This window comes from Astyanax mexicanus, chromosome 22 (assembly GCF_023375975.1).
Source record: "Astyanax mexicanus isolate ESR-SI-001 chromosome 22, AstMex3_surface, whole genome shotgun sequence".
NCBI lineage: Eukaryota > Metazoa > Chordata > Actinopteri > Characiformes > Acestrorhamphidae > Astyanax > Astyanax mexicanus.
The window spans coordinates 37,510,447-37,537,906 of record NC_064429.1 but is presented as its reverse complement, the minus strand read 5'-3'; the positions used below and the strand labels follow the sequence as shown (position 1 = coordinate 37,537,906).

Genomic DNA, 27,460 nt, shown 5'->3' with positions numbered 1-27,460 from the left:
AACAAATATATATATATTTGTTTTTTGTACTGTATGATGGCACACACAAACCAAAGAAGAGTAATTATATAAAATTATATAAAAAATAAACTTGTAAGCAACGAAAAAAGTAAATACATACCATAATATAACATAATATATAACAAAATAATCAACACAAACACTGCTAATTCAAATTACCATCAGCAGGACTAAAAGCTCTGTCTCTACAAGGTTAGCGTTGACTATTTACAACACTGATGAGTACCCTTTCCATCAGCAAGATGCAAAACATCTCTGCAAGATGTTTTGTCCCCCCGTCAAAGCACAGCATTTCCTCCAGATACTTTCAGAATCAACACCAAATTTAGCATAAAAGCACCCAATCTGGCAACATTGCTTGCTGGCGTACAATGTTAATTTCAGATGTTTCACAATGTATTTCACTATTAATGTGTGGATTATGTTTTTAAACAGCGTAAATATAACAGTCAGAGAGATTATTCTGTGGCAGCCACAGTTTTTAAATGATTTTTTATTTTAAAATGGATTGATCTGAACCAAAATGTATAGTATAAAATGTTATGGCATAGTTAATAGTACGTACTCAAACTGTTATTTAGCTAGTTACTTAATATCATCAGTAGCCTATTAGTACAAAAATATAATTTACAGAAATAAAACATTGCTAATTTTTAAATCTCGTAGATAAATCCAGAGTGGGTCAGCTAAAATCGAGGCGGCGGTCCACTATCGGAGTGAGGGGGTCGCCCGAAACCAACTCCCTCATCCGCTTCAGAGCCAAGGAGGTCCTGAAGACCCCTCCACGCACTCCTCAGGTATTCCCTAAATACTGCTTTATTATAATCTGATCTTCACTGTGTAATATTAATATAATCCAGCTGTGTATTACAGTGTTGATTCTGGATCTTCTGGTTCCGTGTTGCAGCAGATGCTGGAGAACCCCCTGTTTTCAGGCTGTGACTCTATAAAGCAGAAGATGGCCGCCTTCCAGCGGCTGATGGGAGAAGATGAGGAGGATGGAGAAGAGTCTGTCGCCCCGGAGACGGAGGAGAAGAAGAACGAACGAGTGGGAGGAGATTCGACAGGCGACGCCCAGAACGGTCAGTTTCAGTCCACAGTGTTCCTCTGTTTATCCGTCAAACTGCTAATTTAACTGCTAATAACAAGCATGAAGAGCGTCCTTCAAATCCATCAGCAAGGGTAGTTAATGTCTAGTCAACGTCTAGCAAACATCAGCTACAATGGTCAACATCTAATCACTGTCTAGCCAATATCAGATAGAAAAGTCAACGTCTAGCCATCATCAGCTAGAATCTGCAACATCAGCTAGCATAGGCAACATCTAGGCAATTTCAAGTCAATATCAGAAAGAGTAGTTAACATCTAGCCAACATCATCTGGGATGGTCAACGTCTAGTTAACGTCTAGCTAACGTCAGCTAGGATAGTCAACGTCTAATCAACATCGTCTAGGATGGTCAACATCTAGCTAACATCAGCTAGGATAGTCAACGCCTAGCCAATGTCAGTTAGGATAGTCAACATCTGGTCAATGTCTAGCCGACATTAGCTAGGATAGTCAACATCTAGTCAACATCAGCCAGTATAGTCAATATCTAGCCAGTGTCCAGGCAACATCAGGAAGGAAAGTCAACACCTAGCCAACATCTGTTAGGATTGTTAACGTCTAGCCAACATCAGGAAGACTAGTCAACATCTATTCAATGTCTAGCCAACATCAGGAAGACTAGTCAACATCTATTCAATGTCTAGCCAACATAAGGAAGACTAGTCAACATCTAAGCAAGAAAAGCTAGGATCGGCAATGTCTAGCCAGGGTATTCAACATCTAGCCAACGTCAGTCAGAGTAGTCATCATCTAGTCCATATTAGCAAGGGGTATTCACCATCTAGCTAACATCTATGATACTGAACATCTAGACAACTTTCAGTCAGGATAGTCAACATCCTTACAGGAGTTTTCTCTCATCACGGTTAGTGTAGTTATGGAGATTTTAATAAGCTCATGTACAGATTAAATCTCCATTCTCTTTCTGTTCTGCTCTTTCTGTGCTGCAGGTTCTGGTTCTGATTCTGAGGAGACGGGGAACCGATTGACCCCAGTGAGCCACCGTCCTGCTGTAACACCCCCTCCATCCAAGAGACGCCGCCGGGTCCCGTCGGGTTTCTGTACAGAGGAAATCCAGGAGGAACCAGTACCTGACCTCCAGAACATCCTGAAGCAGGAGGTCAGTACACCATTCAATCGATGTTTTGATTTCGATACGATACAGAAATTACACTTTAAATTTGATACCGATACCCAAACAACACTTTAAATTCGTTACCGAAACCCAAGTGATGATTTGAATTAAATTTCGATACCAATACCCAAACGACACTTTAAATTCAATACCCAAGCAATAATTTTAATGCAATGCAATACTTTGAATTCGATACAGATACCCAAAGATACTTTGAAATAAATTCTAATACCCAAATGATACTTTGAATTCTATACAATGCCCAAATGATACTTTGTTTTTGACAGATACCTAAACAATACTTTAAATTTAATACTGATACCCAGACAACACTTTTAATTCGATACCGATACCTAAATGAAACTTTGAATTGGATGCTGATACCCAAGCGATACTTTAAATTCAATACCAATACCCAAATGATACTTTGAATTTGATACAGATACTCAATTGATACTTTAAAATTAATACCGATACCCAAAAGATACTTTAAATTTGATATGATACCCAAATGATACTTTGAATTCTATTTTGATACCCAAAGATACTTTGAATTTGATACTGATACCCAGACGGCACTTTTAATTCGACACCGATACCTAAACGATACTTAGAATTGGATGCAGATCCCCAAAAGATACTTTGAATTTGATACCGATACCTAAACGATACTTTAAATTTAATACTGATACCCAGACAACACTTTTAATTAGATACCGATACCTAAATGAAACTTTGAATTGGATGCTGATACCCAAGCGATACTTTAAATTCAATACCAATACCAAACGATACTATGAATTTGATACTGACTGTCCTCAAGTGCAGTCACTGCAAAGACAATCAAAAACATTATGATGATGAAACTGGCACTCATCAGGACCACCCCAGGAAAGGACTACATGATTCCCACATAGTCTGATAGATCTCTTCATTATTAATTTACTGTGGGTGCAGCTTTATTAAAGTAACTTTTGTACACATAATGTAGATTAAACTGTATTAAAAGTCTTCAGTGAAGTTCTCGCTGAGTGACGGTTCTGATTCTGGTCTGAAACCCTGTAATCAGACCCGAGTTCAGTCTGCATGATTTTATATCCGATTAAATTACCATATTCTGAGAGCCTGCAGGACAGCGCTCAGGTGAAGCGTGCTGAAAAAAACACCTTTCAGGGTAATTACTGCTAACAGTGAGAGAGCTGATGGTGGTCCCGCCCCCGATATCCCCTCCAATCCAATCAGAGCCCAGGAATTAAACACCCTGTTGTTTCTGAACTGCTGGAGTCTGGAATAAAAATAGTTATAATAAGACTGTATTATTATTATTAATAATCACCTGGGGTTTTATTGGTGAGAGTAAAAGACTTCTGAAAATCTGAAATAAAAAAAATATAAACTGGGTTTTAGAAACAAACAAAAAAAAAACAAAGTTAACTTTCTTCTAAAAGCCTTTATTACAGAGTTATTTAAGAAGTTCTGGACTAAGGTTAAAGTTAGGGGTGGGCAATATGGCCCAAAAATATTATCACAATATTACAAAGATTTTTGGAATTTTTTTCTGACAAGATCTTGCGAGATTAAAATGGCACAAGATTTCTCGACAGGTGTTAAATGTATATTGTGAGACTTGTGCACAGGTAACCAAAACAAATGTTTGATCAAACAGAATTCAATGAATTCAATCGGTATTAAATTCAGTACCGATACCCAAACGATACATTGAATTCAATACAGAAATCCAAACGACCCAAACGATACTTTGAATTTGATACCGATACCCAAGCGATACTTGCAATCTTGTGAGATAAAAATGGCACAAGATTTGTCGACAGGTGTTAAATGTGTCTCGTGAGACTTGTGCACAGGTAACCAAAACAAATGTTTGATCATTTTAGGTTCCAAACAGCAGCGCTGGTCATAATTTATAATCAAAAGTTGATTAACATCCATTACAAGATGAATATTTACTAAATATTTAAAAATGCATTTTTGCAATGCTTTGTATTTTGTGAGTTTTAGTGAAATTAAATGCTTTCAATCATATATTTCAACTTAAATTATTATTATTTTTTTTGCATATATATATTAAAATCTCGTCTCGTGAGATTAGTGTCTCCTCACACCTTTACTCTTTTTGCAATAACAATATTCTAAGCGATATGATGAAAAAACAATGAAAGATATTAGAACAATTAGATTAAAAATACATTTATTTTGCAACAAAATAAAAAGCAAATGTTTTAGATCTATAGCGTTCAGTAGAGCTTTTAAATATTGTGAAATATTTTTTTTAATTTCTTAACAACTCCTCTAAACTTCAACAAACATTAACAATTATACTTAAAAAAAAAAAAAAAAAAAACCTTATCACTATTATCCTGACAACGACAATATATATTGTGGTGTACGATACTATATGGCAGTAGGGGTGGGCGATTATGGCCTTAAAATAATATCACGATATTTTCATGTTACTTGATACAAAACTCAGGAATACACTACGTCAGTACATCACATCGTATGTTAATTTCCCTCTGGGATCAATAAAGCTATCTATCTATCTATCGATCGATCGATCAAGCAGAGGGCGCTACACAGCGGCCGTCGTAATTCGCACTGAAGAACCTAGTATTTTTCCGTTCCCACTGAGAAACTGGTTCAAAATGAGGTTTTTGGGAACCAGAACAGTGCCGGTTTCACATTGGTGAAAAAGTGTGAATTATGAACGAACCAATCAGCTGATCCGAACTGACTCTTTTTCTTCTGGTTGGACCAAAATTGACCTGTTTATGATTAATTTCCTGCACTGTAAAACCATTTATCTGTTTGTAATTTAACTTCAGAAATGGCACAAAAAATTAAAGTGATCTAAAGAAGATAAAGGTAGATAGAGATTATGTTCTATTTGATGGATAATTTATTGTGTGTGTTTTGTGTGTTTCTCCTGTATAGGTGATCTGTTCGCAGTTTAAAAGCCCGGCTCCGGTTCTGGTTCTGGGTTCTGACTCTCAGTCTCAGCTGATGTCTTTACCCATGCTGTCCAAACCTGAGGTGATGAGAACAGGTAGGAGACACCAGCTCATTAAAAATAACTATACCTTTCCCCCCTTTCAAATGGACTTTTGTTGTAGTAAAACATGATAAAAGTTCTTATCTTTGATGAATAGCACACCTCCGTTCTCCCACAGCGTTCAGAGATCCAGAAATTTTAACAGTTTCTCCAACAAACACCCTTCAGACTGGGAGATACGGGGCATAATTTACCCTGATATATCACTTTTTACACCGTTATCCAGCTCAAAGTAGCTCCACACCTCCTTACTAGAATCCAGAGAGCCCTGACATTTAAAACCAGGCATTAATAACTTAAAAAGTGCTTTAAAAAAGCTTATTAAAAACCACTGATTACATCCCATAATGCTACTAGCTTCAGCTAGTTGGCGACGGCTGCTATGCTATACAAAGTCTATGTATATATATAGGTCTATGTCTTTATCAGTACAGTGACGGCAGCGCTCGGAGCTGAAGCTAGTAGTATTATAGGATGTAAACAGTGGTGTTTAATAAGCTTTTTTTAAGCACTTTTTAAGTTATTAATGCCTCGTTTTAAATGTCAGGACTCTCCGGATTCTAGTAAGGAGGTGTGGAGCTACTTTGAGCTGGATAACGGTGTAAAAAGTGATTTATCAGGGTAAATTATGTCCCGTATCTCCCAGTCTGAAGGGTGTTTTTTGGATAAACTGCTAAAATTTCTGGATCTCTGAACGCTGTGGGAGAACGGAGGTGTGCTATTCATCAAAGATAAGAACTTTTTATCATGTTTTACTTCAACAAAAGCCAATTTTACACCAGAGTTCTCCTTTTAAAGTACATATATTATGAATAATTAACTTTTAATGTATTTTTTTGTCTTTATAGACGACCCTGAGGTTTCTTCGGTATCTAAGAAGAAGAGGGTTCGGTTCGGGGCGCCGCTGTCCCCCGAGTTTTTCGATAAGACCCTCCCCCCCAGCACCCCGCTACAGAAAGGAGCCACACCCCTCCGCCCCCCCTCCTCAACGGGACGCAAACACTCGCTCCTCAAAACCCCCCAGAGGTTCGAACCCCTCCTCCCCCAGCCGGACTTCTACAGCCCCAAGGACAACGGAGCGTCCCCGGAGTTCAGGATCCCCCGCAGCCGGAGGGACGAGGAGGAGGACGGGGACGAGGTCTTCCTCTATGGAGAAAAGGTCTGATCAGAGTACTGAGTAGGGCTGGGTATCGTTTTAAAATTTCTGATACTGATACGATACTTTGTATTTTTTTACGTTTTGTATACGATACCCAAACAATACTTAGAATTTGATACTAATACCCAAACGATGTCCAGCTGATACTTTGAATTTGGTATTGATACCAAAAGGATACTTTAGATTTGATACAGATACCCAAACGGTACTTTGAATTCAACACTAATACCCAAACAATACTTTGAGTTCAATACCGATACCCAAACGATACTTTGAATTTGATACAGATACCTAAACAATACTTAGAATTTGATCCCAATACCCAAACGATACTTTGAACACGATACTGATACCCAAACGAAACTTTGAAATTAATACTGTTACCCAAACGAAACTTTGAAGACGATACTGTTACCCAAACGATACTTTGAAATTAATACTGTTACCCAAACGATACTTTGAATACGATACTGATACCCAAACTATACTTTGAAATCGATACAGTTACCCAAACGATACTTTGAAATTAATACTGTTACCCAAACGATACTTTGAAATTAATACTGTTACCCAAACGATACTTTGAAATTAATACTGTTACCCAAACGATACTTTGAATACGATACTGATACCCAAACTATACTTTGAAATCGATACAGTTACCCAAACGATACTTTGAATTTTATACCGATACCAAAACAATTTTTTGAATTCGATAAGACACCAAAACAATACTTTGAATTCGATACTAATATCCAACTGTTACTTTGAGTACGATACTGATACCCACAAGATACTTTGAATTCGATATTGATATCCAAGCGATACTTTCAATTCAATGGAAATACCCAAACGATACTTAGAATTTGATCAATTCAAGTAATTAACTCTTGATGAGTTCAGCACAGCTGTTAACTGAAAGCCTGAATTCCAGGAGACTCTACCTCATAAAACTAACTGAGGAAAAATAAATATATATAAAAGAGAGAAACTTATAAAACATGTATTTTGGTTTGTTCAACACACTTTCTTTTTGCTAAATAATTCCATATATTTTTCTTCATAGTTTAGGTGACCTTTGTACTGGGGCAGTTAATGATCAGTACCTGATGATAAATGGACCAATAGAAATACTCCAAATTAACTTGGAATAAAACCTTTTTTCGTTCACTTCCATTAAAAGTTAGGGTTGTTTTTCCTCCTCCTGTAATTCTGTAATTCTGCAGGTTGGGAGATGTGAGGATGTGCATCAGACGAGACAGATGATCTGTGTTTATATTCAGTAAAATCTCACAGTAAATAAGTACAGATCTGAGAGCAGGAGAGAGTGAGGGCTGTGGGTGAAATATTGAGTGATTTAATTCTGTAATATTTCTCAGGATTAATAATCCTGTCCCGTCATTATTCAGCCGATATGAAGATCAGTGTAAATCTGAATCTCTCTCTTTATCTTCCACAGATCAGTTTCCCCGTTCTGGAGGAGGAGTCTGATCCCCCAGCTGATCACAGAACAGGTGATTTACTGCCCTGATTTCTAATGCAGTTTTATATTGATTATGTTGAATTTACATTAATATATTATATATTATTAATAGTGATGCACCGATGTAGAAATTCCCAAATGCTAAAGCTTACAGAGAGAGAGACCGCACACCCGCTATAACTAAAATAATATATTATATACTAATATAATATTTATATACCTTTTATATTTTAGCTTTTAACCGACTGCATACAAATTATAACACAAAGTTTTTCATGTACCTTGCGTTGCCTTATTTTGCCTCACTTTACTTCACTCTGTCTCGCTTTACCACACTCTACTCTGCCTCACTTTGCCTTTTTCTACTTCTCTTTGCCTAATTCTACCCCGCTCAACCTCTCTCTACCTAACTTTACCTGTCTTTGCCTCATTCAGCCTCACTTTGACTCGCTCTACCTTACTTTGACTTACGCTGCCTTACTTTGCCTCACTTTGACTCGCTCTGCCTCACTTTGACTCGCTCTGCCTCACTTTGACTCGCTCTGCCTCACTTTGACTCGCTCTGCCTCGCTTTGACTCACGCTGCCTCACTTTGACTCGCTCTGCCTCGCTTTGACTCGCTCTGCCTCGCTTTGACTCACGCTGCCTCACTTTGACTCGCTCTGCCTCACTCTGCCTCACTTTGACTCACTCTGCCTCGCTTTGACTCGCTCTGCCTCACTTTGACTCGCTCTGCCTCACTTTGACTCACTCTGCCTCGCTTTGACTCACGCTGCCTCACTTTGACTCGCTCTGCCTCACTTTGACTCGCTCTACCTTGTTCTGCCTCACTTTGCCTCGCTCTGCCTCACTTTGACTCGCGCTGCCTCGCTCTGCCTCACTTTGCCTCACTCTGCCTCACTTTGACTCGCTCTGCCTCGCTTTGACTCACTCAGCTCATCACACTTAACCTTACTCTACCTTCCTTTAATTCACTCTGTTGCTTTGCCTTACTTTACCTCACTATACCCCACTTTACTTCACTCTACTTCGCTTTGTCTTCCTCTATTTTGCACGGCCCTGCCTCTACCCTGCTCTACTTCTCTTTGCCTCATTCTGCCCCACTCAACCTCTCTCTACCTAACTACCTGTCTTGGCCTCATTCAGCCTCACTCTCTCTCTTTGCCTCTGTCTGCTCTATCTCGCTCTACCCCATTCTTCCTCACTTTGCCTCTCTTCAACTCATTTTGACTCACTCTGCTTTAACTCTCTCTACTGCAGTCTGCTCGTACTACCTCACTTTACCTCACTCTACCCCGCTTCGCTTTGCCTCACACTACCTTGCTCTACTGTCACTTTACCTCGTTCTACCCTGCTCTACCTCTCTTTGCCTCTTTCTACCCCACTCAACCAACTCAACCTGTCTTTGCTTCATTCAACCTCATTCTGTCTTGCTTTGCCTTACTTTGCTCTGTCTCGCTCTACCCCACTCTTTCTCGCTTTGCCTCACCTCAACCCACTTAACCTCACTCTACCTCATTCTAACTCAGTTTGTCTCGCTGTGCTGCGCTTTGCCTTACTCTGCCTCACTCCATCTTCATTTTACCTCATTCTACCTCGCTTTGCCTAAGTCTACCCTTATTCTACCCCACTCTACCTCACTTTGCTTCACTCTACTTTACTCCGTTTTGCTTTGCCTCACTTTACCTCGCTCTATTCCTTTGCCTCATTCCAACCCACACATCCTCTCTCTGTACGTAACTCTACCTGTCTTTGCCTCACTCTACCTCACTTTGACTCGCTCTACCTCGTTTTTATCTCTACATCCAAACGTCTAATAAAATGGAAGGTTTCTGCTGAGAAATGTTTTACTGTTTTCCTATTTATTTAGCTAATTTAGCTCCTTGTATAGACTGTTTACAGCTTTAAACCACCTTTATTGAATTATGAGCTTAAATAAAATATATATATATATATATATATATATTTATATATCTATTAAAACTAATAACAATTAAACGAGCTTAAAGCTTTATATTAGCACACAAAAAATATCGGTGGGCTGGCTGTTAATGTATTTAAATATGTTTTAATGACTCTGTTCTCTGTTTATATGGATGAATAGATGCTGTTTTGGCTGAAGGCCCTCATCCGGTACTACACCCCCCGTCTCCGGCAGCAGGAAGTGAATATATGGACACGGCTTTCCAAGAGGAAGTGGAACCGCTCGACCCAACGCTCTCCGGTAAACGGTGCTGCATAATCATTACCAATACACACAATCGTATTGGTACAGTGTGAAGGATAGAGCTGTGAGATTAATCACATTTTTATCATTTTTATGAAACTGTGATATGAGTTTTTTTTACAACAGCTGCAGTAAATGTTGTGAATAACAGTGAACAGCAGAGGGAGCTCTTCACACTGCGCACTGTGCTCATAACGAGTTGCATAACGAGGCTGGAGGCAGAGTGAGGTAAAGTGGAAGCAGACAAGGCTCCACCCTCTCTACCACCCTATACACCTTCCTCTGCCTTGCTCTACCTCACTTTGCCTCACTCTACCTTACTCTACTTTTCTCTTCCATCCTGTACCCCTCGCTCTACCTCACTCTGCCTCACTCTAACCTTGGACTACTGTGCTTTGCCTCGTTCTATCTCACTCTACCTCGCTCTGCCACCCTGTATTCCTCACTTTGCCTTGCTCTACCTCCCTCTGCCTCTCTCGACATCCATCTATGTATCTGTACCTCAATTTGCCTCACAATACTCCAATCTACTTCAGTATGCCTCACTCTGCTACAATCTGCCCTGCTTTACCCTCACTCTACCTCACTTTGCCTCGCTCTACCTCACTTTTCTTTGCTCCACCACCCTGTACCCTTTGTTTTGCCTTGCTCTACCTCACTCTGCCTCTCCCTACCTTAATCTATTTTGCTCTGCCTCGCTTTGCCTCACAATACCCCACTCTACCTCGCTTTGCTTCACTCTTCTACAGTCTGCCTCCCTCATTTTCCCCTCACTGTACCCTTGCTCTACCTCCCTCTTAACCTTGCTACCTCCACCTTACTGTACTGTGTGAGATAGATTATGCGAGGTAGATTTGCCTCACTTTACCAAGTACCAGAATCACTTTACCTCTCTGTACACCTCGCTCTGCCTCGCTCCACCTCCAGCTTTGTGTCGCAAGAGCGCAGTATACAGTGTAAAGAGCTCCCCCTGTTGCTTCATGCAAGTAATGCAGTAAGTTTACTCTTATTCAGAAGGTTTTTATTTATATAGATCTTTTGATGTGTTAATCGTTAGAAATTAATCACTCTATAATAAAAATAAAATTAATCTTACAACCATTATATTTAATATAAGCGAGGTCTCCTCCTCCTCCTCGTCCTCTTCTTCTCTGCAGTTGAGGAGGAGTATTGATCGGCTGGAGTTGATGTAAATGTAGTAATTGATTATTCTTTGCTGACCTACAGAGCGCTCCGTCCCAAACGGCCTCAGATACAGAACAGCTGGCCTCTTGTTTTTTTGACTTTTCACTAATGAGTTGTTTACCCTTTGTTCTCCTTCGCTCATCATTTGTTTTATAGATTGCGTGCGTTTGTTTGTTTGTTTGTTGGTTTATTTGATTTGTTTTTTAGCTTTCCAGGTTTGTTGTACTTCAGTATTTCTATATTTCTAATCATATTTTATTACCTGCATCCGTTTCCTGAAGGAACTCAGAGTACTGTAGATCAGAGTGCTGTTAGTATAGGATCAATACTATATCCCTCAGTACCAACACTGCAATACTGCACCCTGTTTAACCATCCCGCTGCTGTACAGCACTTAAACCAGCTCATCAGCTAATTACATACACCCATACTGAGCTCTGTGTCAGAATATTATGACCCCTCCACTGATCATATACAGCTTAACTTTGCTATTTATAGGTTTATGTTTGAGTAAAATGAACATTGTTGTTTTATTCTATAAACTACAGACAACATTTCTCCCAAATTACAAATAAAAATATTCTCATTTAGAGCATTTATTTACAGAAAATGAGAAATGACTGAAATAACAAAAAAGATGCAGAGCTTTCAGACCTCAAATAATGCAAAGAAAACAAGTTCATATTCATAAAGTTTTAAGAGTTCAGAAATAATCAATATTTGGTAGAATAATCCTGGTTGGTTTTTAATCACAGTTTTAATTTCATGCATCTTGGCATCATGTTCTCCTCCACCAGTCTTACACACTGCTTTTGGATAACTTTATGCTGCTTTACTCCTGGTGTAAAAATTCAAGCAGTTCAGTTTGGTGGTTTGATGGTTTGTGATCATCCATCTTCCTCTTGATTTTATTCCAGAGGTTTTTAATTTGATAAAATCAAAGAAGCTCATCATTTTTAAGTTTAAGTTTTTGCAGAGCTGTATATCACTCTGTAGTTGTATAATAATATAATAATTCCAGACTGTAGTTGTGTTTGTGTTTCTCTGTATACTTTATTTTTCTCTTTATTTTCACCCTGTTCTTTAAAACTCAGAACCCTAGGATAGAAAAACACCACAGAGACACAGCTGTTATTATTATTATTATTATTATTATTATTATTATTATCATTATTATCATCATCGTCTTCGTTGTTGTTGTTGTTGTTGTTGTTTGCGTGGTGGGTCGTTATTCTTAAAAGAAATTGTCTAATTGTCTAATTACAATATTTAAAATCACTGAAAAAATCTTATAAAAAGTGTTCAACTCAATAATGTGCAAAAATATGTATTTTTCACCTTGTTGTGGCTACTGCGCCTGCGCAGATCTCCATAGAATACTATAAACCCCTTTATTTTCACTCTGTTACTTAATAATAATAATAATAATAATAATAATAATAATAATAATAATAATAATAATATTATTATATAGGTGGTGGGTTGTTTTTTTTGCGGGGGATCTTTCTGATTGATTGGCCAATCGCCGATACAGATCTTGGGTGGAGCCAAATTCCACATAGCATAAAGGGACTAAAAAATTATTTTATTTTAGATTAAAAACAAGTATTTTATCAGGTTAAGCTAAAATAAGGAACTTCATAAACAAAACAATATAATTTAATGGTAAGAGCATTAGAAAAAATAAGGAAACAATATAAGATTAAATTGAGAAGAGATAAATTGGCTCTAAAGCGCTGCCACTATGATCAGGAGATCGCTGGTTCGAATCCCAGTCATGCAGCTTGCCATCAGCTGCCGAAGCCCCGAGAGAGCACAGTTGGTCTTGCTGTTTCTCTCTGGGTGGGTACAGTACAGTAGATGGCGCTCTTTCTTTTCCCTCTTCACTCCTAGGGTGATGTGGATCAGCACAAGGCTGCGTCTGTGAGCTGATGTATCAGAACCGAGTCGCTGCGCTTTCCTCTGAGCGTTAGCGCTGTGATGCTAGTCTGACTTCACATGTGTCAGAGGAGGCGTGTGCTAGTCTTCAGAAGTCCTAATGAGAGGGTTGGGTAATTGGCCGTGTAAATTCGGGAGAAAATGAAAATAAAAAATAGAAATAAATAAATAAAAAGAATTCAGAATTGAAGGATAAGTGGACAGGCTAAAATGTAAAGCAGTAAAATAATGAGATAAATAATTAGTTAAAAAATATATATACAAAGATTAGATAAAATGTAAAACAGAAGATAGAATAAATAATAAAAAGACAAAATAAATGAAATATGCAGAGTGTATAGACTGCGATTTGGCTCTGTATCTCTCTTTTTTTTTGTAGAACTTTATAAAACTCCTTGTGGCGATGTGTCAAAAGGTGAAGGACTGAACTGGCTGAATTCTTATCAATATTATCATGATTTATTTATTACAGTTTTCTGTTTATGTAATTTTTTTACAGCAGAACCAGAGTCCAGCCTTGAGCCACAACAGAATCCAGAAGATCAGCAGCGTCCAGAGTCTCCAGCGTCCACGGCGGAGGCGTCTCGTCCTCGCGGCAGGAAGAGGAAGGTACCGGCCGACCCGCTCTACAGCTCTAAACCTCAAAACCTCAAACCCGCACTTTTACACCACATTCTGCTGCTGGAGGTGCTGTTTTATAACCGATAACAACAACAAACTGAACCCAAATGAGTTCTGTTCTGACCAAGGCTAAGTTATTATACTATATACTATATGAACATGACCTTTTGCCTCTATTTTGGCTTCTGCTAGTGCTTCTTAATAAAATAGAATATCATTGAAAAGTTGTTTTATTTTAGTAATTCAGTTTAATAAAATGTGAAACTCATATATTATATAGAGGTATTAAACACAGAGAGTTATGATCTATTTAAAGAGTTTTTCTTTTATTGTTGATAATTATGGATTACAGCCAGTGAAAAAAAACACAAATCAGTGTCTCAGAAGATTTGAGTATTATTATTATTATTATTATTATTATTATATAATGAGACCAATTGATCCTTTTGGTACTCATTGTGGGCAGTGTGCCAAGTCCTGCTGGAAAATGAAATCCACATCTCCAAAAAAGTTGTCAGCAGTGGGGAGCATGAAGAAAGAGAGAGAGAAACAGAATAAAAGAGAGAGAAACAGAATGAAAGAGAGAGAAACAGAATGAAAGAGAGAGAAACAGAATGAAAGAGAGAGAAACAGAATGAAAGAGAGAGAAACAGAATGAAAGAGAGAGAAACAGAATGAAAGAGAGAGAAACAGAATGAAAGAGAGAGAAACAGAATGAAAGAGAGAGAAACACAAAGAGAGAGAGAAACAGAATGAAAGAGAGAGAAACAGAATGAAAGAGAGAGAAACAGAATGAAAGAGAGAGAAACACAAAGAGAGAGAGAAACAGAATGAAAGAGAGAGAAACAGAATGAGAGAGAGAGATAAACAGAATAAAAGAAGGAGAGAGAGAGAGAAACCAAATGAAAGAGAGAGAGAAACAGAATAAAAGAGAGGAGAGAGATACAGAATGAGAGAGAGAGAGAAACAGAATGAGAGAGAGAGAAACAGAATGAAAGAGAGAGAAACAGAATGAAAGAGAGAGAAACAGAATGAAAGAGAGGAAGAGAGAGAGAAACAGAATGAAAGAGAGAGAGAGAAACAGAATGAAAGAGAGGAAGAGAGAGAGAAACAGAATGAAAGAGAGAGAGAGAAACAGAATGAAAGAGAGGAAGAGAGAGAAACAGAATGAGAGAGAGAGAGAGAGAGAAACAGAATGAAAGAGAGAGAGAAACAGAATGAAAGAGAGAGAGAGAGAAACAGAATGAAAGAGAGAGAAACAGAATGAAAGAGAGAGAGAGAAACAGAATGAAAGAGAGAGAGAGAAACAGAATGAAAGAGAGGAAGAGAGAGATACAGAATGAGAGAGAGAGAGAAACAGAATGAGAGAGAGAGAGAGAGAGAAACAGAATGAAAGAGAGAGAGAAACAGAATGAAAGAGAGAGAGAGAGAGAGAAACAGAATGAAAGAGAGGAAGAGAGAGATACAGAATGAGAGAGAGAGAGAAACAGAATGAAAGAGAGAGAGAGAGAGAATGAAAGAGAGAGAGATACAGAATGAGAGAGAGAGAGATACAGAATGAGAGAGAGGAAGAGAGAGATACAGAATGAGAGAGAGAAACAGAATGAAAGAGAGAGAAACAGAGTGAAATAGAGGGAGAGAGAAATGGAATGAAAGAAAGAGAGAAACAGAATTAAAGAGAGAGAGCTCAGTCAGAAACTTCACTCCTTCGTTTATTTGGTTTTACTATGAGTGAATGGAGGAGCTCCTGAGCTCTGAGTTTACTCTTCTGAAGTCTCCATTGCTCCACCAGCCGCTCGCGTTCAGTAAAACTGAGCCGGATCCTCTTTTAGAGGCTGTACGTGTGACGTACGTACATAAAGACGCGTGACTTGAACAGCAGAAGAAGAACTCACGCGAAAAGAAAAATGTCCCGACACCCCAGTTTATTTAGTTTTTAGAGTGAATATTATCAGGATTAGCAGGGATTGTGGTTTCAGCACATCGTGAAGCGGATGGAAATAAACCCATGATTTCTGGTATTTGCTTATTTATGAGTATTCTATTCTCCTCAGTAACACAGATGCTGTAAAGTATCGTAGAGATTTGTAAGAATCACAGTATCGTGATATCGTCGTTATCGTGAGATGCTCTAATAGAATAGAACTGAGATCATTGTGTATTAGATTATTATCAGCCTGTTTACCCTCAGTGTGTTTCTGTGTTGCAGCAACAGGCGGAGCGCGAGAGCGAGCCAGAGACGAAGAGGAGCTCTCACAAGCCAAAAACGAAGGTATAAAAATGAACTTAATGTCCTAATCATCCCCCTCTCCTGCACTCTGTGTTTAATAGGCTGTAGGGCTGTTGGTTGGTGCTGGTTGCCATGAATTTATCACTATTCGATTAAATATCAATATATTGTCCAGCTTTTACAGCCCTGTTTTCCTTAAAAAATCTCCTAATCTCTCCTTCTCATCTGAGTTTAATAGAGGTTTTTCTTGTTCTCATCATATTAATCAACACTTGGTTTGGTAAATTCAATAGGTAAATGTGGTAAATCAGGTGAGCTGAACTAAACATAATAAACACATGCTGTCTGAGGAGCATCCAGGAGAAATCTGGAATCTCCACACTTTGTTCTTCAGCTCGGCTCACAGGATATAAAACATACTTATAGTTAAAAATGAGAAATTCCTTGTTATGTTTTACTGTATTAATGTTTATTTGCATCTGTTTAAAATGCATATGGTGCTTTTTTGGGGGGGGTAAAACACTCATATTGCTGAGATAAATGCTGATTTTAGCACAACACCTTTCCTTTTTCTTCTTCTATTGTTTAACCGTCCAAAAAAGTGAACCATGGTTCAGCTAATCCAGACCGGGACCACATTTGGATCAAACCGAACTGAAAAGGTGTAGACGGTTCCAGAACCAAGCAAAGCTTTTGTAAAAACAGTGAAGTTCACTCTGTGGCATCGGAGAGACCCAAATACTTTTTAAGCTTTACCGTATTTTTCGGACTATAAGGCGCACTTAAAAACTTTTAATTTTCACAAAAATTGACAGTGCGTCTTATAATACGGTGCGCCTTTTGTATGGATTTTACTCGTCAGGTTGTAAGGAGCAGTAAACACACACTCCGTGCAGCGTTATAGAGAGTTTCAGTGCTATACAGAGTCCAGAGCCGTGCAGCTCCGAGGCTGAGCAGCAATAGCATTAGCTAGATGCTAACCGCTAAGCTAGCTAGCTTATTCACTGAGATCAGTATTATCTAAATTTTACTCGTCAGGTTGTAAGGAGCAGTAAACACACACTCCGTGCAGCGTTATACAGAGTTTCAGTGCTATACAGAGTCCAGAGCCGTGCAGCTCCGAGGCTGGAGCAGCAAATAGCATTAGCTAGCTTATTCACTGTTCAGAGATCAGTATTATCTAAATTTTACCCGTCAGGTGTAAGGAGCAGTAAACACACACTCCGTGCAGAGCCGTGCCGCTCCGAGGCTGGAGCAGCAATAGCATTAGCTAGATGCTAACCGCTTAGCTAGCTAGCTTTTTCACTGTTCAGAGATCAGTATTTTCTAAATTTAGCACTTTTAATACTGCTGGAGCAGTATTATTAGAGTTAGATGCTAATCGCTAAGCGTTCACCGTTCAGAGGTGAGTTATCGGCCTGTAAGTCTGTGCTGCTTTGCCTGGCTAGCATTAGCTAGATGCTAAGCGCTAACTCTCTCAGAGGTGAGTTTTATCAGCCTGTAATCTGCTTGTTTACCGTGTTAAAACAAGCTACGGGGGACGAATCGCTAGCTAATATCTCACTGTCTTACCAGAACACGCAGGATTACTCAGTGTAACGCTGTCGTTTAAGTTTGGGTTAACTTTACTAGTTTAGGTGACTAGCTAGCGTGCTAGCGGATAGCTATGCTAACGCTGGTGCAGAAAGCCTTAGTGGACATCTGGAAATCTAAGCTTACTGTAAATAAACTGAAGCACGTTACTCACCCAAATAAACAGTTTTCAGGAGAGGAATCTGTGTAGATTAATATCCAGCACTCGTTTGACTTTGAAAGAGCTAGATTTGTATACTGAGACGCTCCACCGGCAAGGGACCACCCCCGGTGGGGGAAGGGAAACATGGCGCCACCCCTGTTCACTTTGATATAGGCACCCTTTCTAGTGTCACTTAACGCGCCTTATAATGCGATGCGCCCTATGTATGGAAAAATAGCAGAAAATAGGCGTTCTTTGATAGTGCGTCTTATAATACGGTGCGCCTTATAGTCCGAAAAATACGGTAATTTCAACAACACATTTTAATTCACTGATAATATCTGATAAAATACTCCATTACAAGTTTATGGCCTTCAAGTCAATAATGCACCAGCTTTTTTTTAGCTTGTTAAGGCTACTGCGCCTGCGCAGATCACCATACAATAGGAGGTAAGCATTAAGCATTAGGCTTTACGTGAAATCCCATTTATACAGCAGTCAGTCAGTCAGTGACCTGTCTCCTCGTTAAAACACTGTAAACCCAGATAAGTTGAATTTACTAAAAACAGGTTGCCTTAAAAACGTTAAGAAATGGGTGATGAAAACTTAACTTAGCATAACTTCGAACATCAAGTTATTACAACTAAAGGGACAGTTGATTTTAACTTTTTTTTTTTGTTTAGGTTGAGTATATATGAGGATAAGTTGAGTATATTTAACTTTTTTAAGGCAGCCAGTTTGCTCAATTTGTTTTTTTTAAGTAATAGGGATTAAAAACCTGAATTAGCATAAATTAAAACATCAAGTTTTAATTGCAACTAAAGGGAAAGTTGATTTATTTCTATAAGGTAGCCCAGGGGGAATCACTACACACTGATGGTGAGTGTCGGACACACAGAAACTGTTGGACACGCCCAGTATGCAAATAGATTGTGACGGAAGCCAATGGAAAAGCTGTTGCCAATGACAACAGACTAAACTAAAACTAAGTTATTATAAGTTGTTTCAACTCAAAGATCTGAGTGTGAATAGTACAGTATATTTGCCCACAAATTCAGTTCAACTAACTCAAAATAGTTGAGTATTGTTAAGAAATATCTAATTTTACATAAAACAGACTTTTAAACAAATTATTTGAGTTCAAACAACATATGGGTTTATTTCAAATGCTTTTATTACAACAGCAGATCATTCCAGAGAAGGAAAAAGAGGATGAGGACGAGCCGGAGACGAGGAGGAGCTCTCGCTCTGCTGCAGCATCTGCTAAAGGGAAGCTGAAGGTACAGCGCACCTTTTCCACGGTCCTCCTCATTTAACACACCTGACTCAGCTCATCACCTGATTAGCAGGACCTTCAGGACCTTCAGCCGCAACCTGGATGGAACCCAATCTGACACCATCCTGCTTCAGCGCTCTGCTGTCTTTTTAATGAGCCGTAAATTCTCTAAATTCAGTTTAATGTGCTGTAGAGCTCAGTGCAGGGGACGAAAAACGAATGATTAGAAAGTGTTTCAATAAGAATTAGGTTGATAGAACAGTGGTCAGTGTGCTCATGGCAAGGCCAGGTGCATTATGGGAGTTAGTGTGAGGTCAGATTGTATAGAACAAAGCAACAAACAAAGTTTGAATAAATACACCATAGAAGGCTTATTATAGTACCATTCCCAGTGAACTGTGCAGTGGGGAGTGGTAATGATGGTGACCGGCAGCATCTGGCCTAAATTGTCCAGGTGAACAGCTAATAGCCACTTAATAAACTCAAAGCAGGAAACCCCGCCCACATATCCCACAACTCAGTTCAGTGCAGTTTTCTTTCTGTCTAGCTTCAATAGGACATGTAGAAAAAAGTCACATGACAACAATTCTGTTTCTCTTTAGAGAGTTCTTTGCCATGAGGTGACATATCCAGTGGCTAGAATGAGAGAATTGAACCCAAAACAACAAATTTAACAGCCCTGCTTTCTTTATAACTCTTTATAAGGCCAATTTATACTTCCTGCACCAAACCTTTGCAGTAGCCTATGCATGACTGCAGACCCTGTGATTGGTCCACAAAAGCACAAATGTAAATGCAGGCGGCTGCATAGGGCGCTCGCACAGGCTACGCTATAGACAAAGCATTGACTCAATGCAAAGGTATAAATTAGTTTTAATGAGTCACATGACACAAAGAATGGAAAATCGGGGACTAATTGGGCAAAATGTGTGTCTTCAGTGTTGACCCATAAAAAAATATATATAATAATATATTTAGACAAATATGAGGTACTAATTTTTATTTTTTTAAGATATATGTCAGTTTCTGTGATTTTTGAGTTTAAAAACTCTAATAATGTAAAATTGACTTTAAAATCTGATTTTATTGGTTGTTTTTGTAGACGGCGTCGGCGAAGAGGCGGTTTGGGAGTAAGGAAGTGGACCGATCACTGTACGGAAAAAGAGACTACGCCTCCAAAAACCCACTGCTCAGCCCCATCATCGAGACCACACCCGCCAGCCTACCCAACACCCCAACACCACCATCACTACCGCACACAGGCAAGATCCACACTGTCCAACACCACCATCAATACCACACACAGTCAAGATCCACACTGTCCAACACCCAACACCACCATCACTACCACACACAGTCAAGATCCACACTGTCCAACACCACCATCACTACCACACACAGTCAAGATCCACACTGTCCAACACCCAACACCACCATCACTACCACACACAGGCAAGATCCACACTGTCCAACACCCAACACCACCATCACTACCACACACAGGCAAGATCCACACTGTCCAACACCCCAACACCACCATCACTACCACACACAGGCAAGATCCACACTGTCCAACACCACCATCACTACCACACACAGGCTAGATCCACACTGTCCAACACCACCATCACTACCACACACAGGCAAGATCCACACTGTCCAACACCCAACACCACCATCACTACCACACACAGGCAAGATCCACACTGTCCAACACCACCATCACTACCACACACAGGCAAGATCCACACTGTCCAACACCACCATCACTACCGCACACAGGCAAGATCCACACTGTCCAACATCACCATCACTACCGCACACAGGCAAGATCCACACTGTCCAACACCACCATCACTACCACACACAGGCAAGATCCACACTGTCCAACACCCAACACCACCATCACTACCACACACAGGCAAGATCCACACTGTCCAACACCACCATCACTACCGCACACAGGCAAGATCCACACTGTCCAACACCCAACACCACCATCACTACCACACACAGGCAAGATCCACACTGTCCAACACCACCATCACTACCACACACAGGCAAGATCCACACTGTCCAACACCCAACACCACCATCACTACCACACACAGGCAAGATCCACACTGTCCAACACCACCATCACTACCACACACAGGCAAGATCCATACTGTCCAACACCACCATCACTACCACACACAGGCAAGATCCACACTGTCCAACACCACCATCACTACCGCACACAGGCAAGATCCACACTGTCCAACACCCCAACATCACCATCACTACCGCACACAGGCAAGATCCACACTGTCCAACACCACCATCACTACCACACACAGGCAAGATCCACACTGTCCAACACCCAACACCACCATCACTACCACACACAGGCAAGATCCACACTGTCCAACACCACCATCACTACCGCACACAGGCAAGATCCACACTGTCCAACACCCCAACATCACCATCACTACCGCACACAGGCAAGATCCACACTGTCCAACACCCCAATATCACCACCACTACCGCACACAGGCACACTGTCCAACAACCCGACATAACGATCACTACCGCACACAGGCAAGATCCACACTGTCAAACAACCCGACATAACCATCACTACCGCACACAGGCAAGATCCACACTGTCAAACAACCCGACATAACCATCACTACCGCACACAGGCAAGATCCACACTGTCCAACACCCTGACATCACCATCACTACCGCACACAGGCAAGATCCACACTGTCCAACAACCCAACATCACCACCACTACCACACACAGGCAAGATCCACACTGTCCAACAACCCAACATCACCACCACTACCACACACAGGCAAGATCCACACTGTCCAACAACCCAACACCACCACCACTACCACACACAGGCAAGATCCACACTGTCCAACAACCCAACACCACCACCACTACCACACACAGGCAAGATCCACACTGTCCAACACCACCACCACTACCGCACACAGGCAAGATCCACACTGTCCAACACCACCATCACTACCACACACAGGCAAGATCCACACTGTCCAACACCCAACACCACCATCACTACCACACACAGGCAAGATCCACACTGTCCAACACCCAACACCACCATCACTACCACACACAGGCAAGATCCACACTGTCCAACACCCAACACCACCATCACTACCACACACAGGCAAGATCCACACTGTCCAACACCACCATCACTACCACACACAGGCAAGATCCACACTGTCCAACACCACCATCACTACCACAGAAAAAAAAAGGGAGAACAAGAGAAAAAAACGGCAAAAACAAGAAAAAGCGAGAGGTCAAAAGAAAGAGGGAACATGAAAAAGAGACCTGAACAAGAGAAATAGAGAGAAAAAGAATGAGATAGAACAAGGGAAGAAGAGAACAAGAGCAACAGAGGGAGAAAAAGATAATCTTCAGTTTAAATAAAATATAATGAACCTCCTGATCTCAGGAAAGTAAGTGTTACTGTTAAATCACTATAGAAGATAATGCTAATGTGTCACCAGGCTCTTTCAGTTTATTCATGTGATTAATTTGGGTAAAAATAAAAAATAATCTGTTTTAGTTTTTGGATTAACTACGTGCATTACCACATTAATGTTCTAACTTTAAATATCATGCTACAATATTTTTGCCATATTGCCCAGCTCTATTAAAGTGTTGCATTAATACACACATAAAATATATATTATATAATATAAATATATACGATATAACCCACCTGTTATTAGAGAGCAGCTGCAGCGTGACTTTGTGCTTCAGTAAGAGGAAATTAAGAGTAAATTGTGCTGAGTTTAATGTATAAAACCTCAGGAGAGAACCGGACTGGATTAAAACAGCTAAAACACAGGAGTCTTAATTATGATCTGAAACTGCTGTGACCATTAGAACCGCTGGATCCAGTAAACAGGATTTTCCTCTCTCTTCTCTCTCTGTTAGTGAACTCTGAGCTAATCCTGCTGTATCTGAGACTTAAACCCCTCATCAGACACCAGCGCAGATAATAGAGCAGAAATAACAAGAAAACAAGACTTTAGAACAAACAAAAGATCCTCTAAAAAAGTATTCACAAGGGTTTTTAGAACAATCAGAACAAAGAGAAGACCAGGAAGATGTTTAGAGGATGTGTTTTTCTGTATTTTACACTTAAAAATGATTATGTTCTTCAGAATGTTATTTACAAAATAAAAGAATTCTTAAAAGTTCATTACTCTGTACGTAGAATAGAGTGTAGATACTAGGGTTTAATAAAATACTTAGAAGTGTAGAAGTTGAAGTATCAAATCAGGCTTTTTAATCATTAAGTAAAGGTAAAATAAAGGTTTATAAACTACTTAATCTACTGTAACTGTAGATTAGTTACAGAGCAGTACGGGTACAACAGATTACAGTGCTGGTGATTCTGTATCTACTGTAACTGTAGATTAATTACAGAGCAGTATGGGTACAACAGATTACAGTGCTGGTGATTCTGTATCTACTGTAACTGTAGATTAATTACAGAGCAGTACGGGTACAACAGATTACAGTGCTGGTGATTCTGTATCTACTGTAACTGTAGATTAATTACAGAGCAGTATGGGTACAACAGATTACAGTGCTGGTGATTCTGTATCTACTGTAACTGTAGATTAATTACAGAGCAGTACGGGTACAACAGATTACAGTGCTGGTGATTCTGTATCTACTGTAACTGTAGATTAGTTACAGAGCAGTACGGGTACAACAGATTACAGTGCTGGTGATTCTGTATCTACTGTAACTGTAGATTAATTACAGAGCAGTATGGGTACAACAGATTACAGTGCTGGTGATTCTGTATCTACTGTTACTGTAGATTAATTACAGAGCAGTATGGGTACAACAGATTACAGTGCTGGTGATTCTGTATCTACTGTAACTGTAGATTAATTACAGAACAGTATGGGTACAACAGATTACAGTGCTGGTGATTCTGTATCTACTGTAACTGTAGATTAATTACAGAGCAGTACGGGTACAACAGATTACAGTGCTGGTGATTCTGTATCTACTGTTACTGTAGATTAATTACAGAGCAGTACGGGTACAACAGATTACAGTGCTGGTGATTCTGTATCTAGTGTAACTGTAGATTAATTACAGAGCAGTACGGGTACAACAGATTACGGTGCTGGTGATTCTGTATCTACTGTAACTGTTGATTAATTACACAGCAGTACGGGTACAACAGATTACAGTGCTGGTGATTCTGTATCTACTGTAACTGTAGATTAATTACAGAGCAGTATGGGTACAACAGATTACAGTGCTGGTGATTCTGTATCTACTGTAACTGTAGATTAATTACAGAGCAGTATGGATACAACAGATTACAGTGCTGGTGATTCTGTATCTACTGTAACTGTAGATTAGTTACAGAGCAGTATGGGTACAACAGATTACAGTGCTGGTGATTCTGTATCTACTGTAACTGTAGATTAGTTACAGAGCAGTATGGGTACAACAGATTACACTGCTGGTGATTCTGTATCTACTGTAACTGTAGATTAGTTACAGAGCAGTATGGGTACAACAGATTACAGTGCTGGTGATTCTGTATCTACTGTAACTGTAGATTAGTTACAGAGCAGTATGGATACAACAGATTACAGTGCTGGTGATTCTGTATCTACTGTAACTGTAGATTAATTACAGAGAAGTATGGGTACAACAGATTACAGTGCTGGTGATTCTGTATCTACTGTAACTGTAGATTAGTTACAGAGCAGTATGGGTACAACTAGGGTTGGGCGGTATTGAAGTTTTTCATACCGTCGTCAGATTATATGGCGGTATACGGTATTACCGGCGGGGGGGGGGATTTATATTATTTTATTTTTGTACCTGTGTGTTTTGATATTTTAGAATTCGTTAGATTATATTTCCTTTAGCATTTTGAGCTTTAGTTAGTTACCTTCCTATTTCAGATCTATTTTTCTGTTTTTAGTAAATGCTGCAGAGCTTTAAACGCACAGATAATTTTTTTTATGTATATTATTTTATTTTTGTACCTGTGTGTAGACTATTTCTTTTTTGTTATTTTAGAATTCGTTAGATTATATTTCTTTTAGCATTTTAAGCTAAGTTTAGTTAGTTATTTCCTATTTCATACCTATATTTTTCTGTTTTTATTAAATGCTGCAGAGCTTTAAACGCGCGGATGATTTATTTTTTTTCTGTATATTTTTTAGCTTTGTACCTGTGTGTACACTATTTATTTTTCGTTATTTTAGAATTTATATTATATTTCTTTTACCATTTTGAGCTAAGATTAGTTAGTTATTTTCCTATTTTATATCTAGTAATCTGTTTTTATTAAATACTGCGGAGCTTTAAACACGCGATGAGCTCGGGTTCAGTCTCGCGTTCACGCTCGGGTTCAGTCTTGTTCACGCTCGGGTTCAGTCTCGCGTTCACGCTCGGGTTCAGTCTCGCGTTCACGCTCGGGTTCAGTCTCGCGTTCACGCTCGGGTTCAGTCTCGCGTTCACGCTCGGGTTCAGTCTTGTTCACGCTCGGGTTCAGTCTCGCGTTAACGCTCGGGTTCAGTCTTGTTCACGCTCGGGTTCAGTCTCGCGTTCACGCTCGGGTTCAGTCTTGTTCACGCTCGGGTTCAGTCTTGTTCATGCTCGGGTTCAGTCTCGCGTTCACGCTCGGGTTCAGTCTCGCGTTCACGCTTGGGTTCAGTCTTGTTCACGCTCGGGTTCAGTCTCGCGTTAACGCTCGGGTTCAGTCTTGTTCACGCTCGGGTTCAGTCTCGCGTTCACGCTCGGGTTCAGTCTCGCGTTCACGCTCGGGTTCAGTCTCGCGTTCACGCTCGGGTTCAGTCTTGTTCACGCTCGGGTTCAGTCTCGCGTTCACGCTCGGGTTCAGTCTTGTTCACGCTCGGGTTCAGTCTTGTTCACGCTCGGGTTCAGTCTTGTTCACGCTCGGGTTCAGTCTCGCGTTCACGCTCGGGTTCAGTCTTGTTCACGCTCGGGTTCAGTCTTGTTCACGCTCGGGTTCAGTCTCGCGTTCATGCTCGGGTTCAGTCTTGTTCACGCTCGGGTTCAGTCTGGTTCACGCTCGGGTTCAGTCTCGCGTTAACGCTCGGGTTCAGTCTTGTTCACGCTCGGGTTCAGTCTCGCGTTCACGCTCGGGTTCAGTCTCGCGTTCACGCTCGGGTTCAGTCTCGCGTTCACGCTCGGGTTCAGTCTCGCGTTCACGCTCGGGTTCAGTCTTGTTCACGCTCGGGTTCAGTCTTGTTCATGCTCGGGTTCAGTCTCGCGTTCACGCTCGGGTTCAGTCTCGCGTTCACGCTTGGGTTCAGTCTTGTTCACGCTCGGGTTCAGTCTCGCGTTAACGCTCGGGTTCAGTCTTGTTCACGCTCGGGTTCAGTCTCGCGTTCACGCTCGGGTTCAGTCTCGCGTTCACGCTCGGGTTCAGTCTCGCGTTCACGCTCGGGTTCAGTCTTGTTCACGCTCGGGTTCAGTCTCGCGTTCACGCTCGGGTTCAGTCTTGTTCACGCTCGGGTTCAGTCTTGTTCACGCTCGGGTTCAGTCTTGTTCACGCTCGGGTTCAGTCTCGCGTTCACGCTCGGGTTCAGTCTTGTTCACGCTCGGGTTCAGTCTTGTTCACGCTCGGGTTCAGTCTCGCGTTCATGCTCGGGTTCAGTCTTGTTCACGCTCGGGTTCAGTCTGGTTCACGCTCGGGTTCAGTCTCGCGTTAACGCTCGGGTTCAGTCTTGTTCACGCTCGGGTTCAGTCTCGCGTTCACGCTCGGGTTCAGTCTCGCGTTCACGCTCGGGTTCAGTCTCGCGTTCACGCTCGGGTTCAGTCTCGCGTTCACGCTCGGGTTCAGTCTTGTTCACGCTCGGGTTCAGTCTCTTGTTCACGCTCGGGTTCAGTCTCGCGTTCACGCTCGGGTTCAGTCTCGCGTTCACGCTCGGGTTCAGTCTCGCGTTCACGCTCGGGTTCAGTCTTGTTCACGCTCGGGTTCAGTCTTGTTCACGCTCGGGTTCAGTCTCGCGTTCACGCTCGGGTTCAGCCTTGTTCACGCTCGGGTTCAGTCTTGTTCACGCTCGGGTTCAGTCTTGTTCACGCTCGGGTTCAGTCTTGTTCACGCTCGGGTTCAGTCTTGTTCACGCTCAGGTTCAGGCAGACAATCTAAACTCTAGTATGCAGAACTATATTATTATTGTTATTAAATTTCCCATTCTTTTAAATAGCAGGATACTTTGAT

At 40.6% G+C, this 27,460-nt stretch overlaps 1 protein-coding gene across 4 annotated transcripts in view; it reads left to right on the top strand.

Annotated features, from left to right (window-relative positions):
• The window catches only part of cdca2 (cell division cycle associated 2), a 32,526-nt gene that overhangs the window by 2,743 nt on the left and 2,323 nt on the right, over positions 1-27,460 (top strand). For 2 of the 4 annotated variants that reach the window (XM_049470687.1, XM_049470688.1), the window contains exons 3-13: positions 688-818; positions 929-1,103; positions 2,082-2,251; positions 5,219-5,330; positions 6,185-6,495; positions 7,955-8,009; positions 10,083-10,202; positions 13,828-13,937; positions 16,159-16,221; positions 19,099-19,194; positions 20,293-20,452. In XM_049470687.1, the coding sequence (XP_049326644.1) occupies positions 688-818; positions 929-1,103; positions 2,082-2,251; positions 5,219-5,330; positions 6,185-6,495; positions 7,955-8,009; positions 10,083-10,202; positions 13,828-13,937; positions 16,159-16,221; positions 19,099-19,194; positions 20,293-20,452 (1,503 nt within the window). The remainder of the gene's footprint in view (positions 1-687; positions 819-928; positions 1,104-2,081; positions 2,252-5,218; positions 5,331-6,184; positions 6,496-7,954; positions 8,010-10,082; positions 10,203-13,827; positions 13,938-16,158; positions 16,222-19,098; positions 19,195-20,292; positions 20,453-27,460) is intronic. The other 2 variants (XM_049470689.1, XM_049470690.1) reach the window with 2 other exon arrangements.